The sequence below is a fragment of the Solanum lycopersicum genome, chromosome 2, assembly GCF_036512215.1.
Source record: "Solanum lycopersicum chromosome 2, SLM_r2.1".
Classification (NCBI taxonomy): Eukaryota; Viridiplantae; Streptophyta; class Magnoliopsida; order Solanales; family Solanaceae; genus Solanum; species Solanum lycopersicum.
This window is the reverse complement of record NC_090801.1, coordinates 66,996,621-67,011,230: the sequence shown is the minus strand read 5'-3', so window position 1 is coordinate 67,011,230 and position 14,610 is coordinate 66,996,621. Positions and strand designations below refer to the sequence as shown.

Genomic DNA, 14,610 nt, shown 5'->3' with positions numbered 1-14,610 from the left:
TAAATAAAGCGCAATTTATTGTAAAAATAAGGATAAAAATTTATTTTTTTAACGTGTCTGACGAACCGCGACTACGATTAGTTATGTAAAAGTAAAATTAATACGTGACACATGGAACGATATTTTTCTAATTTGGAGCAAGTCCAATGTATAAAATTGTGGGGAATAGCCAAAATTAAAGGACCACACGTTTTTTTTTTTAGTTCACTTATACCTATTTCATATATTTAAATAAATTGTTGTATTAATACGAGGTTCAAAGCTTATGACAAAAAATATAAATATTTGCTGACGCTGAGGTTTCCTTTTAATTAGAAAAAAATAATTTGGAAATAGGATATTTCTGATTCGACTTCACTTTTTCTTATTCTTTATGCATGATTAATTTATTAAATTAATGTATTTGCACTGTGCAAGGGTGCTTTTAAAAAAAGTGTTTATGATTTATAATTGTCAAACAGATTCACGAAAAAATGAAATAATTAAAAAAGTAAGACTGGGACAGTTTGGTAGATAATATCTTATTAAAAGTTCACTCATTTCAAGTTTGTTTTACGAAATGATTATTATTAGTTTTACCACTTTGATTTATTGGGATTGTAATTACAAAAAAAGAGTTAGATTTGTATATGGTGCTATTAAAGATGCTGTTTATTTTTTAATTAAAAATTTTGGATTTAAGTTTGAATATTTTTTTTTATAAAGAAAGATTTTCTTTTCAAATGAACTCTTATTTTAAATTAATTGCAATATAATATTCAATTAAAAATAATATTTCTTTTGTTTAAAAAAGAATAACCTAGTTTGACTTAAAATGGAGTTTAAAAAAAGAAAAAGAACTTTTAAATTTTATGGTTCTATATTAAAGTTATGTCAAATGTATCAAAATATATCTTGTGGTCTTAAACATGTCACATGAAAAGTTAAAATTAAAGTGTTACAAAAAAATAAAAAGATCATTCTTTTAGAAATATACTAAAAAAATAACAAAGTCATCGTTTTTTAAACGGAGAGAGTGATGTGTAAAAAATTATACAAAAATAACCTAATATAACATTAGGTTGGTCTTAGTGAATGCGAATACCCGATACACATAGTAAAAATTGTGCACCATATATTTATGCAAGATTAAAGACATCGATACATCAACAAAGTATAACTTAACTAACAAAAAGAAAACACTCATCACATAATAACATGAATTCTTCAAGTCGTATTAAAAAAATTACTCACCTTTTTTTTATTCGATATGAAACTCTTCAACATGAAAATCAGTAATATACAATTAACTAAAAAAAAAGAAAAAACCCAACCAAACTAATCTTTTAACAGTGACTTATTTCTATTTGGAGTTCATAACACCCGTGTTTACATATTTTTAGTAAAAGATTTTTAATTTTGTAATTTAAAAATAAAAACCTTTATAAAATATTCTCAATTGCTCAAAATAATACTTTTCATAAATAAATTTATATTATTAATTAAATTTAATATGAATAGCGAAATAAAATATTCATTCCTGACAAAAGAAGTTGACCATGGTGCACTGAATTGGTTCTGAAAATCGGAGCGCACCTACCCGGAAGCGAGCGCGAGCGCGGTGCTTTAACAGTGGTGTCATGCACCGTCAAAACGCGTGGGAAATATTCTGCTGGCTTACAGCCTAAACTATTCCACCTTTCCCAAATTGACTATTCTCATTTTTTTTTTCTCCATTTACAAGTTACTTATAATCGATATTATATAAAAAGTAAAAATTCAACTCAATACCGAAAATTAGATATTTACTCTATGGAAAAAGAGACCACACTATCATAGGCTCAAAAAGTCTAATAAATTATCTAATTTCGTCTCTTTCATGGCCACACTAAATAAAATTTTATTATATATAAATATAAATTATAAAAGATATCTTAATAATTTAATTCTAAATTTTCATCAAAATTTGATACAAAATCTTTACATTTTCTTTCCACCTACTCCTATTTATCTATTTTTTAAAATTAATTCACATTGTGTTATTCTAATTATACCATAGGTCTACATATTATATAACACGTACCATCACTTTGACATCTTGTTTGGATGGTAATTATCTAGTGTATTGTATTATTAATTTAAATACAATATATATTATGATTGTTATTTAAATTTTATCGTATCTTATCATTTAAATTCATTATTATTTATTAATTTGGTGTGATTGTGGTGTTATTTTCTTCTTATTTAATATTTATTTGTTATTTAATAATTTTATTTAATCTTTCAGTATACATTCTCATAATATCTCTACCTTTACTATATTTATATCATAAATTTATTATTTAAATCATACAACGATAAATAGCAATATAATTTATTCAAACATTATATTTACAGAAAAAATATCATTCAGTACAATATATGATATTATGAAATAATACGTAACAACCACCTCATAAAATGTGATTTTAGATTGGTGCAAATTAATAATTACCGTTAAACGTTTCTACCATTCAATTACAAGGTTATTTTGGAGAATTGATCAAACCCGCAACTGACGAGTGCATTGTTCGCTTTACCTGTGGAGGGCTGGAGGCATGTCGTTGATCTCTCCACATCAGTGCTGAAAACGTGAAAAAAAATTACTATTTATTTTATTTATTTATTTTCCTCAAAAAGTTTCCTTATTAAAGACTCCTCACTCCCTCCTTTCTCACACATTACAGATCTTAGATCTGCAACTACTATATAAACGACCTCCCCGCCCTCTTCTCCTTCATAACACACATTTACAGATCCATCTTTTTCCTCTTTCATTTTCTCCTCAAATTCGTCTCTAAGGTATGAATTTTCTAATTGCTTTTTCATATTCTGTTCTTAATTTCAGCTGCACTCTATGCATTTACATGATTATGTGTATCATTTTTTTATGATCATCAGCTTGTTATATTTGTTCTATTTCATAGATCAGAAGTTGTGAATTTTTTAGTAGTATTTTCAACGTTAATTTGAGGGAAAATGATGAATTACACGATTTGGAGTTTTGTATCTCAAGCATGTATGATTCAGCTTGCTATATTTGTCGATTTCGGTGATCAGAAGGTGTGAATTTGGTGTATTTTTCAAGGGTAATATGAGGAGGAAAAGGTTGATTTACACAACTTGGTGTGTAACAACGCAATCATTTATGATTTTATAGATTCAAAAGTTTTAATATTGTGGAAACACACTGTCATCTTTCATGATTTTGATTAATTATGGAAGTGCTTAATTATACATAAATGAATTGTTAGATATTGATTAGATCTAGTTTTTGTTCATATCATTCAGAGATGGATCTGAAATATGACTTTTAGTGGATGATCTGGATGTCTTTGTATTAGATCTGGTCAAGATCACGGTTACTGAATATCATTTCCTCTTGCATTTGTTAGTTTCTGTATTAAATTAGTGACGTTGGCCTTATTTCCAGTTGTTTGAGAATTACATATCAAGTTGTTAAAATTGCATGTTAATGTCATCCTCTGAATGTAAAATTTCCTCTTCCGTTTTACTGTAATAGTTGTTCGACATGGTATGTTTTGAGTGTATTCTTGTTCAGGAAGTCTAATATTTTGTATGTATTTTCTTCTTGTTTACTCTGCAATGAGAAATGCATGAAACATTAAGTTTTTATGGTTAGGTGTTACATTTTATAGTTTAGAATGTAGATCTTGTGGTAAGTATTGGGCAGATAGAGTAATTGCGGTGATTACTCCAATCATTATTTTCATTTTGGATGTCATGATCGGACCCTAAGCATTTGCTTAAGGCGTTAGCTGTTATACACACGTTAAAGCTTTTAGTTTATCAGTTAATGCATATTCGTTGATATGTTGTTTGTTGTACATGATGATGGGTTTTTCCTTGACCTTGAGAAGTTTAGCCTCAGAAATATGTGAACTTTTGTCTGTTACAGAGTTAAAAAAGAAGAAAGAAAAATGGTGAAGATTTGCTGCATAGGAGCTGGATATGTTGGTGGCCCCACCATGGCAGTCATTGCACTCAAATGCCCCAAGATTGAAGTGGTCGTTGTTGATATCTCTGTACCTCGCATTACTGCCTGGAACAGTGACACACTTCCCATCTATGAGCCAGGCCTTGACGATGTGGTCAAGCAATGCCGAGGCAAGAATCTCTTCTTCAGCACAGATGTGGAGAAACATGTGCACGAGGCTGATATAGTTTTTGTTTCTGTCAACACTCCTACCAAGACTAGGGGTCTTGGAGCAGGCAAGGCTGCAGATCTTACCTACTGGGAGAGTGCAGCCCGTATGATTGCCGATGTCTCGAAATCTGACAAAATAGTTGTTGAGAAATCAACTGTTCCAGTAAAAACTGCTGAGGCAATTGAAAAGATTTTGACCCACAACAGCAAGGGAATTAACTTCCAGATCCTCTCAAACCCTGAATTTCTTGCAGAGGGTACTGCAATCGACGACCTCTTTAAACCTGACAGGGTTCTGATTGGAGGCCGGGAAACTCCAGGAGGCCAGAAGGCTATCCAAGCATTGAAGGATGTTTATGCTCATTGGGTCCCTGAAGCCAATATCATTACCACCAACTTGTGGTCCGCTGAGCTCTCAAAGTTGGCTGCCAATGCATTTTTGGCACAAAGAATCTCTTCTGTGAATGCCATGTCAGCTCTCTGTGAGGCTACAGGAGCAAACGTTTCACAGGTGGCATATGCTGTTGGTAAGGACTCGAGAATTGGTCCCAAGTTCCTCAACGCAAGTGTTGGTTTTGGTGGATCTTGCTTCCAGAAGGATATTCTGAACCTGGTTTACATTTGCGAGTGCAATGGTCTGCCTGAGGTTGCTGAATACTGGAAACAAGTTATCAAGATTAATGACTATCAGAAGAGTCGTTTTGTCAATCGTGTTGTTGCCTCTATGTTCAACACAGTGTCAAACAAGAAAGTTGCAATTCTAGGTTTTGCTTTCAAGAAGGACACTGGCGATACTCGAGAGACCCCTGCAATTGATGTATGCAAGGGACTAGTGGGGGATAATGCTAAATTGAGCATATACGATCCTCAGGTGCAGGAGGACCAAATCCAGAGGGACCTCTCCATGAAGAAGTTTGACTGGGATCATCCCCTTCACCTCCAACCAATGAGTCCCACATCCGTGAAACAACAAGTCAGTGTTACTATGGATGCCTACGGTGCAACAAAAGATGCCCATGCTGTCTGCATTCTCACAGAGTGGGATGAGTTCAAGACCCTTGATTTCCAGAAGATATATGATAACATGCAAAAACCCGCTTTTGTTTTTGATGGCAGGAATGTTGTGAATGCTGAAAAGCTAAGAGAGATTGGGTTTATCGTCTACTCAATTGGTAAGCCTCTCGATGCCTGGCTTAAGGACATGCCTGCTGTCGCTTAAGAGCCTTACATTGCTCGAGTGACTTGTTTTGGTCTTAAAGATATTAGTTATCAGACAATCATCAGCTGGGATTCTTTACTATTTTTTTTACCACTTCAATTTCTGTTTCCATTTTATCCATTGTAGTCATAAGACCACCATCGTCACTATCTTGAGTCACATGTAAGATGTTTTCTGTTTCTTTTGTATTGATGATACTTGTTTTTATCATTTACTTGTCATGTCGGAGGATTTATTTGTTCGATTATGAAGGGTATTTAAGTTTTGAACTAGTTTTTTTCTTCCTTCCGAATTTGGTATGAATTAGATGCTTTCGGAATCTTATGCAAGATTCAGTATTACAGAGTTGAAGTTGAAAGGGCATTCGTCTTGTAATCATTTATTTGCATGCGTCAGTGAGTAGTTGTTTTGATCTTGTGTCTGCTTCAAACAAAAGGTCGGTTGTTGGGCTGGTCTTTTCTTATACCTTTATGATAAAATCCAAAAAAGGTCTTTACATCACACGATTCTCAGTTGGCTAATTTTGGTGCTCTAAGCTAATATCCAATGACTCATTCGTTGTCAAATGGGCCTAAGTAATGGGTTTGATTGTTGAAGAATATGTCAAGTCATGTCATATAAACCAACTTTTTTGAGCCTGAAATTTGTTCCCCAACGTATATCAAGTTGATATTCCGGATCTTGAATATAAACTAAATGAGTTCAATCTTTTACTTCTTTAGTATAGATTGTCAAGTTACTCATTTTTGTTCAAACCACCCACCTCGAATGTACTGTGATTTCAGATGAACTAGATGCGACATGCGCCTCAGATTACAACTATGTTTCATCTGCTATCACAAACAGTAGGAGATGCACAAATACTCTGCCTTCACTACCTTAAAATCTTGGATTTGTTTCTCGTGGAAATATACAAGTACTCTTTCTTAAAAATCTTGAATACTACTATGGATATTAGTCAGAATCCTTGTTAAACTTCTTTAGGTTGTCACTTGTCAAGTTGACTTGTATAATTTCTCAATTTTCATCATCGATTATAAATTAGAGTTGACTCTACCCATGTGAGCTTTGGAAAGTTTAACCGATTTAAAAGAAATAAGTTTACGATCACATGGAATATGACATAGGGGGAGTATGATAATAAGTAAGACTAAGTTGCAATTGCAATACACAACACTATTACCATTAATTCTACTCCAAATTAATTGATAGATCGTCAATCGAACCTAACTAATAAAGGTGAAACTAGCCAACCAATTGATCTAATAATCAAAGTTACGATCTCAACCAATTCAAAGCACTCTAGACTTTGAATTTTTTTATTGTTCTATTTGCCCTTTATTTGTTTGATTTTAATAAAGGTGACAAATCTTTAATTGCATGTATGGCTTTCTCCTCAAGAATTAAAGAACTCTGTTTCTGCTCACTCTCCAATTGGTTAGTTTCTGAGTGTATATATACAACCCAAGAAACGAACTCCTAACAAACCCATCTTCTCCATTTTGTTAGAGTTCGAGTCGGAATACACAGTTCCCATTACTGATTTCTTAATTTTGCAAAACTTTTGAGCTTTCGTTTTAGTGCGCCATTATTCTTTCAGCATTTCCTACTGATTTTCCTCTTCAAGTAAGATTCTTTTTGCGAACCCCAAATGGAAGAACCACAAGGACACAAGTTTATATGCAAATTTTGTGACAAGAGTTGTGATAGTGGAAAGTCATTGGGAGGTCACATGAGGGGTCATTTAGCATTGATTTCAGCTGCAAAGAATCAGAAAGAAGAAGCTGATGGCAAAATGGGTTCTCAAGAAGAAGAAGAAGCTGCAAATACCCATGAAGATTTGAGCATTTCAGGGCAATCTGATGGAAGCATGAATCAAGAAAAGGAAAATAATATCAGCATTGGTGATGATGGTGACTCAGTTGGTTACAGTTTAAGAGAGAATCCAAGAAAATCTTGGAGGGTTTCTGATTTAAAGATTTGTTCTTTGGAAACAACAAACATCTGTAAAGAATGTGGCAAAGAATTCCCCTCCATGAAAGCTCTGGCAGGTCATTTGCGAACTCATTCGAAGAAAGGGATGGAAAAATGTCATATTTGTGAGAAATGTGGAAAAGGGTTCGTTTCAATGAGGGCCCTTTTTGGTCACATGAAAGTTCACTCGAAAAGATTAAGGGTTGATAATCAAGATTCTGAATCAAAACAGAGTTTGTCTGATTTCGATACTGTTTGCCCTATTCGGAAGAAGAGATCAAAGATAAAGTATAAGATGGACGCAAGTTCTTCTTTTTCCGGTTTGAATGAATCCTCTTCTGCAATTAGTGAAGTTGATGAAATGGAAGAAGCTGCTAGGTGTTTGATGATGCTGTCATCGGGTGTTACGGACTGGGATGAATACATTTCGATTTCAGAGAATTCTACAAATGAAAATGTCATTCTTGAAAGTGAATCATTACACTGTGCTAAGGGGATTTCCGCTGATGCTTTTACTGTAAAGCATTTGTCTCATACTGTCTTTTCTGATTCTGGCTGTGTTGATGGTTACGAAAAGAACTACGAAATTGCTGAGTTTTCAGACAGGTTGATGTTGATCAACACTGAGATCACAAAGGTGTGCTATTCTACTGAAATGCAGTTTGAGAATGATCCAAGCTCATCAGTTGTAATGCAGGATCTTGCTTTTCTGAATTCTTGTTCAGTCAAGAATGCAGGGCTGAACATGGGCAATTCTCAACTTGGAGAAATCAGGACAAGTCCTGATCCTATCAAAAGCAAGGTTCACAAATGCCCAATTTGCTCCAAAGTTTTCCCATCAGGCCAATCTTTGGGAGGTCACAAGAGGGCTCATTACACTGGATTCACTGAAAGCAAAACTAAAGAGACTATGGTGAAAAAATTGGATGATGTTGCTGATAATCATAAATCTTTTTTTGATCTGAATAATCCTGTTATTGCTATGGATGGAGAGGAAAAAGATGTTGAGCTCAAGCTTTGGTGGGTTGAAAGTGGTGACGCGTTGATGATGTCGAGTTGAGATAATTCATTCTCAGTTTCTGCTCTAGAGGTTTAAGAATCAGATAATTTTTTGATTCTTTTTCATGCTAGAGTTTCATCATTGTAAAAATAGTGTTTTCAGTCTTGGAATAGTTAAACATTTTCCTGCCAAAACCACAATGAGAAATGAGGCATACAAACTACAAACATTACTGGTAACTTTTTTGTTCATTGCATTGAATGTCTTAATCAGTTCAACTCTTGTGGATAATTTGTGCTATATGAAAGAAAGTAATTCTTGTTTATGTCTAGAGTTGATAAGAAACATGTTGAGATGATTATGTAGAAGTAGCATCTGGCCTTTGGTAATTTGCTTAATGACTTACCTATTTTCTTGCTGTTGTTTCTACTTTTTCATCCTTGGTATCACTCAAGCTTCTATCTAAAAAGCCCCTCTCGGTCTTTTCAAAATAGGAGTAAGATCTGTGTACACTTTATTCTAACACTAAACTCCATCCATGGAAACTGAAAATTACACTAGATTTATAATGGTTTTTGAAGTTTATATTGAAATGTACATGCATATTATTATTTCCCATAGATACGAACTCTACAAATCAAAACGATTTAAATATTCAATTTTCAGTTAACAGCAGACTAGAGATAAGAGCCAACTTGGTGCGCTCACTGTTCCTTCGCACGTGCTTGAGAAAAGAATATTTCATATCTATCGTTTGTTTGTCTTAATTTCAATTTTAATCCGTTAAAAAATACATGATGTAATTTACTTTTAATACGATATAATTAAATGATATTTATGTATCCTTGGTTGAAAATTATAAAAAAAAATTGTGTCAAATTAAAATCAAACAAAATAAATGTTAAAATTAGACTCAAGTTGGAAGAGTATGGTAAAAATAGATTGGATGAAGTTGTCAACAACGTCTCTCTAACATAATCAAAAAGTTGAGCCAAACAGGTCTTGAAAAAAGTTTTTCTCCAAAGATACCACCTTTCGGAAAATGGCATCTCACCATCACTACCACCCCTACCCTACGGCGGCCGCCACCACCCATACCCCACCCCCTACCACCACCATCTGTTACTGCTACTCTTGTCACCCCACCCCCTCATCATACCCTCCACCCCTAAATCCACACTCTACTCCCCCTTATACCCACTACCCCTCTCCACAGCCTCATTTCTGTACTTCCCATCTGGTCCCACCACCACCATCGCCGCCGCCTTCTCATATCCAATGCCAATGTGAAACCGTTCACCAAAATCATCATCATTTTCAAGAATTGAATCATCAAGCCAACAAAGTAACAGACCAACAAACCCAACGAATTGTTACATCTCTTCTCCGTCGGATCGCTGCCTTAGAATCTTCTCTCAGCCGGAGCTCCTCTACTTCTTCTGTTTCTTCTCGTTCTCGTCAAACGTTACGCGATGCTGCAGCGCGTACTATTCAGACCCATTTCAGAGCCTTCCTTGCTCGTAGATCGAGAACACTTCGACAGCTGAAGCAGTTGGCTTCCATCAAAACAACTCTCTATGTTCTCAAATCGTCAGTTTCTGGTAAAATACACATTGATATTCGAGCTGTTACTCGCAGAGCGACGGATTTACTCGTTAGACTTGATTGTATTGAGGTAATTGAACTCTAATTGCAATTATACGCTTGTTATAATAACCCTAGCGTATTGGGGAAATGTTGAAAAAGGGGTTCTTTTTTTTTTGTAGGGCGATGATCCGTTAATCAGAGATGGTAGAAGGTCAATAAGCAACGAACTGACTCGATTTATGAAGGTGATTAATGGGGTTTCCATATTCTCAAGTAGAGTAGTTAAGAATGTGAGAGGTGGAAACAAAGCTAGGGTCTTTTCCGGTGACCGTAAAGTAGAATTTGACACAAACTTTAACGGAGCCGTTGACAAATTCGTTGCATCAGTGAAGGAATCTGAAGATGAAGAGGAGGAGGAGGAAGATCAGCAAAGCCCTAGGTTCTCTGATAATAGAAAATCTGGCGTTTTACGAACTAGGGGTGGTGGTTTTGCCAGGAGTCATGGTGTTGTTAAACCCAATCAAAGGAAATCAGTGACCTTTGCAGATAATGGAGATGCTTACCAATCTTTCCATGGTACCATGGAGCCTGCTTCAATGGGGAATGTTAATGAGCAAGAAACTTTTGATACTGAGAAAGAGCTGATAAAAAACCTTAGCAAAAGAGTTGAAAAGCTTGGCATGGCATCCAAGGGGTGTGAAGGTGATGGGGAAGAAGATGGAGGGTATAGTGGAAGTAGTGATAATGAAATGGATCCAAATTACATTTCAAGAAAGGATGGGTATTATGAAAGGAATGTGAGAGATGAGAATGATAATGAGCACGAAAATGAGAGTTCCGTGTTCTCAGCACCAATGCCTGTGAAGATGGAAGCTAGAGCTGCTGATTATATCAACAGGAAAAAGGGTGTCAAAATAGTGGACAATTGAATAGGTTCCCAACAAGATCAAGATTTGAACTTTGCTCTCCTACAGGTCCTGTTGAGCATTAACAATTAGGTGGAAGTTAGGCTTCTGCCGTTATTTCGAATTGTTTGTAATTGTTAGTAATGATTGTCTAGATGAGTATTGTTAAGTTTGATAGGGAGAGTTCACCTGTTTTGAAGTACTAAATTTAGATGTTTTCTTCTGTCATTGTGGTTATGGATGGGAGATCTTTTGGGTGTAATGGACCCTTATTCAGTGGTCTTAAATGAATGATTGTTGAAGAGTTGAAAGATGTCTGTCACATTTTATTCAACATAAATTAACAGGTGGCTATTTCTTGGAGAGTGTAGTGTCATTTGAACTTGTGGAATAAATCATACTTCTCAGCAAATTTGTTGTCCCCAAAGCTAGAGTACATTTTATTTCCATCTCTTGTTAAAGAATTTATATGGAAGAAGCCCCAGATAGTCAAAAAAGTTAATATATATCTTGAAGTTTCTAGAAGGGAGTCAATCAAGAGATGATTGATCCAGAAGTAAACCAAATTTACTAATCGATGATCAATTTATATTAACTTTGGCTATAAATTTTCTGTGTAAGATCCTAATCTGTGCCATTTATGTTTAAAAAAGTTGGTTGAATTAATTTTCGATGAGCCAAAAATCCCCTTTTGGTATTAATAGGAGCATTATGTTTGTTTTGCAAATAGCCATCTAGTTTAACCAACAAGCTGACCTTCCATAACCACAGAGTTAAGACCAAAAACAAGAATAGAGGTGAATTGCTTTGCTTGTTGCGCAAATTTGGCTTATGTTGTAATTCATGAATGGCCCATCTTTGCCATTGTCCAAGAAATTGACGCACCTAAAACGAGTCGTTGAAACAACAGCTACAGCAGCAGAGCAATGCAAGTCTCTCTTAGAACACTGCGCCAAAATCAAATCTTTAAGAACCACCAAGGGAGTCCATGCTCATACCATTACACTCGGGCTCCTACAATCCATCAACTCGACTCATTTGCGTTCTCTCCTGACAGCAGCATATGCACTCTGTGGTCACACTTCCTATGCTCCAAAAATGTTCGATGAATTGCCTCAACGAACTTTGCTGTCATACAGGTCCATGATAAGAATGTACACTCAGAAGGGGTTCCCTAACATTGCCCTCAAACTCTTCGGGGAAATGCTGCGATCGGATAAACACAAGCCTGATAGGCATACATTTCCTTATGTGATTAGGGCGTGCAGTGATTTGTTCTTACTCCAGCAGGGTGTTGTTATTCATGGGTTGACTGTTCTAAGTGGGCATATGTGGGATACTTTTGTGGGAAATTCACTTTTGTCTATGTATTTGAGTTGTGGAGATAAAGAGGGTGCTAGGAGGGTCTTTGATGCAATGCAGGTAAGAACTGTTGTGACCTGGAACACTATGATCAGTGGGTATTGCCGAAATGATAGTCCGAAGGAGGCCCTAATGATTTACAGGAGAATGGAAGATGCTGGTGTTGACGCTGATTGTGCTACTGTGCTTTCCGTGTTGCCTGCGTGTGGGTGTCTAAAGGACTTTGAAATTGGCAGAGAGGTTCACTCACTGGTTGAACAAGTAGGTTTTTGGGACAATTTGTCAGTTCGGAATGCTGTCGTTGATATGTATGTCAAGTGTGGAAGAATGGATGAAGCAAGGTTGGTTTTTGAGAAGATGATCGATAGAGATGTGGTTACTTGGACTACAATGATCCACGGTTTCATTTCAGATGGTGACTTAAAAAATGCACTATGGTTTTCTCAGAGGATGCAGCTTGAAGGTGTAAGACCGAATGCGGTAACTCTAGCATCCCTTCTTGCTGCATGTGCCAGTTTGCCACATTTGAGGCTTGGTAAATGCCTGCATGGCTGGGCTATCAGGCAGGACCTTCAGGCTGATGTTAATGTAGAAACTGGCCTTATTGACATGTATGCTAAATGCAATTGTTTTAGACTAGGCTATCAGGTGTTTACAAAGACTAGCAAGAAGAGGACTGTCCCGTGGAATGCAATTTTGTCTGGGTGCCTTCATAATGAGCTTGCGAGAGAAGCCATAGAGCTTTTCAAATTCATGTTGTCAGAGGCTGTCAAACCTAATGATGCAACCCTGAAAAGTGTACTTCCTGCATTTGCCATTGAAGCTGATCTAAGGCAAGCGTTGAGCATGCACAGCTATCTTGTAAGATCTGGATTTGTTACAAGAACTGAGGTAGCTACTGCTTTAGTTGATATATACTCGAAATGTGGAAATTTAGATAATAGTCACAAGGTTTTTAGTGGGATACCCAAGAAAGAAAAGGACATAATCTTATGGAGTACGTTAATTGCTGGTTATGGGATGCATGGGCATGGCGAAACTTCTTTGTCATTGTTTAATGAGATGGTGCAATCTGGGGTCAAACCTAACGAAGTCACTTTCACCTCGGTTTTGCATGCTTGTGGACATGCTGGTTTGGTGGATGACGGTCTTTGTTTGTTCAATTTTATGCTTAGAAATCACTCTGGTAGTCTTAGAACAGATCATTATACCTGTATGGTTGATCTTCTTGGTCGAGCTGGCCGACTTGAGGAGGCATATGAACTTATTCAAACTATGACTTTTGAACCAAGTCATGCCATCTGGGGTGCACTACTTGGTGCCTGTGTGATACATGAAAATGTGGAACTGGGAGAATTGTCTGCAAGGTGGCTGTTTAAGCTGGAGCCGGAGAACACAGGAAACTATATACTGTTGGGAAAGATCTATTCTGCAGTTGGAAGATGGAAAGATGCAGAGAACGTGAGACTTTTGATGAATGAAGTCGGACTGATAAAGGCGCCAGCTCAAAGTGTCATTGGGTGACAAGTAGGTGATTTCTTTTACTTTCTTTGCAAACAGAGCTAAACGAGAGCTGCAGGGTGAGGGTAACATCTGAGAAATATGCAACAATAGGACCAAAGCTAGCCCTCTTAAGTCTCCGGTGGTGTTTATAATCTCCTCGAGTTTAGCTATTGTAATTATATTTCTGCAGTGCCTCCTCATACCAGCTCGATATATAATTGCAAGGTGGATTCATTTTATACTATCGGTCAATCACAACTGGTTCATGTGCTGAGATTGAAATCACCATTTAACTTCAAGAATTCACATAGCTTGAGTCACTATGGCAAGAGAAGGCTGAAAACTAATTGTGATGCCTGTTGGCGAGCAACAGGAAGTCCAAGCTTTTATATATTTATTTATCTATAAGATACGATAAGAGTAAGGTCTGTGTACACTCTAACCTGATAGCTGCATTGAAGCTTTAACTTATTAGATCAAGCATTACTTCTCCTGAAAAGAGGTTGGACTTAGATTAATCAATTCAAATTTTACTGTTTAAATTATATTCACTTTATGAATTTCTTTTTTTATTTTTCTTATTACATTTTTCTATATCTCTTTTTTCAGGACTTGAACTCACAAATTTAAAGTTGGAAGTAATATTTTTACTTTACTACTTGGTCTTATTCTGCATATAATGGATTATCTATTTTAATTCTTGTGATGTTTCAGTATGTTCTTGCCACAAATTCTTTGCAAATTTTAGGATTTGTACGGTTGTATGTGCTTTATGTGTCTTTTTATTAAAATCGAGTTCTTTAAAATATATAATTTAACAAGCTTAACCAACAAATATATAGCTCTGTTTGATTTGGTTTTTCATTAAAAA

At 35.8% G+C, this 14,610-nt stretch overlaps 4 protein-coding genes across 4 annotated transcripts; all 4 read left to right on the top strand.

Annotated features, from left to right (window-relative positions):
- The first annotated feature begins 2,596 nt into the window (after positions 1-2,596).
- Positions 2,597-5,680, top strand: LOC101263958 (UDP-glucose 6-dehydrogenase 2). Its single transcript, XM_004232126.5, has 2 exons — positions 2,597-2,823; positions 3,941-5,680. The coding sequence occupies exon 2, from the start codon at positions 3,963-3,965 to the stop codon at positions 5,406-5,408; it is 1,446 nt and encodes a 481-aa protein (XP_004232174.1). The 5' UTR covers positions 2,597-2,823; positions 3,941-3,962; the 3' UTR covers positions 5,409-5,680.
- Positions 5,681-7,059: 1,379 nt separating this feature from the next.
- LOC101264589 (zinc finger protein ZAT1-like) lies at positions 7,060-8,442 on the top strand. The gene has a single exon (XM_004233619.3). It carries the CDS (start codon positions 7,060-7,062, stop codon positions 8,440-8,442), a length of 1,383 nt encoding a protein of 460 aa, XP_004233667.1.
- A 792-nt stretch (positions 8,443-9,234) lies between these two features.
- LOC101264580 (BAG family molecular chaperone regulator 8, chloroplastic) lies at positions 9,235-11,237 on the top strand. The gene is made up of 2 exons (XM_004232128.5): positions 9,235-10,057; positions 10,149-11,237. Exons 1-2 carry the CDS (start codon positions 9,425-9,427, stop codon positions 10,896-10,898), a joined length of 1,383 nt encoding a protein of 460 aa, XP_004232176.1. The 5' UTR covers positions 9,235-9,424; the 3' UTR covers positions 10,899-11,237.
- A 480-nt stretch (positions 11,238-11,717) lies between these two features.
- LOC101264889 (pentatricopeptide repeat-containing protein At5g39350) lies at positions 11,718-13,760 on the top strand. The gene has a single exon (XM_004233620.3). The coding sequence runs from the start codon at positions 11,718-11,720 to the stop codon at positions 13,758-13,760; it is 2,043 nt and encodes a 680-aa protein (XP_004233668.1).
- The last annotated feature ends 850 nt before the right edge of the window (positions 13,761-14,610 follow it).

Coding starts and splice junctions, on each gene's coding strand:
- LOC101264889 (XM_004233620.3), top strand. CDS start 11,718: ATGAATGGCCCATCTTTGCCATTGTCCAAGAAATTGACGCACCTAAAA.
- LOC101264580 (XM_004232128.5), top strand. CDS start 9,425: ATGGCATCTCACCATCACTACCACCCCTACCCTACGGCGGCCGCCACC. Junction 10,058..10,148: donor TTAGACTTGATTGTATTGAG/GTAATTGAACTC, acceptor TTTTTTTTGTAG/GGCGATGATCCGTTAATCAG.
- LOC101264589 (XM_004233619.3), top strand. CDS start 7,060: ATGGAAGAACCACAAGGACACAAGTTTATATGCAAATTTTGTGACAAG.
- LOC101263958 (XM_004232126.5), top strand. CDS start 3,963: ATGGTGAAGATTTGCTGCATAGGAGCTGGATATGTTGGTGGCCCCACC.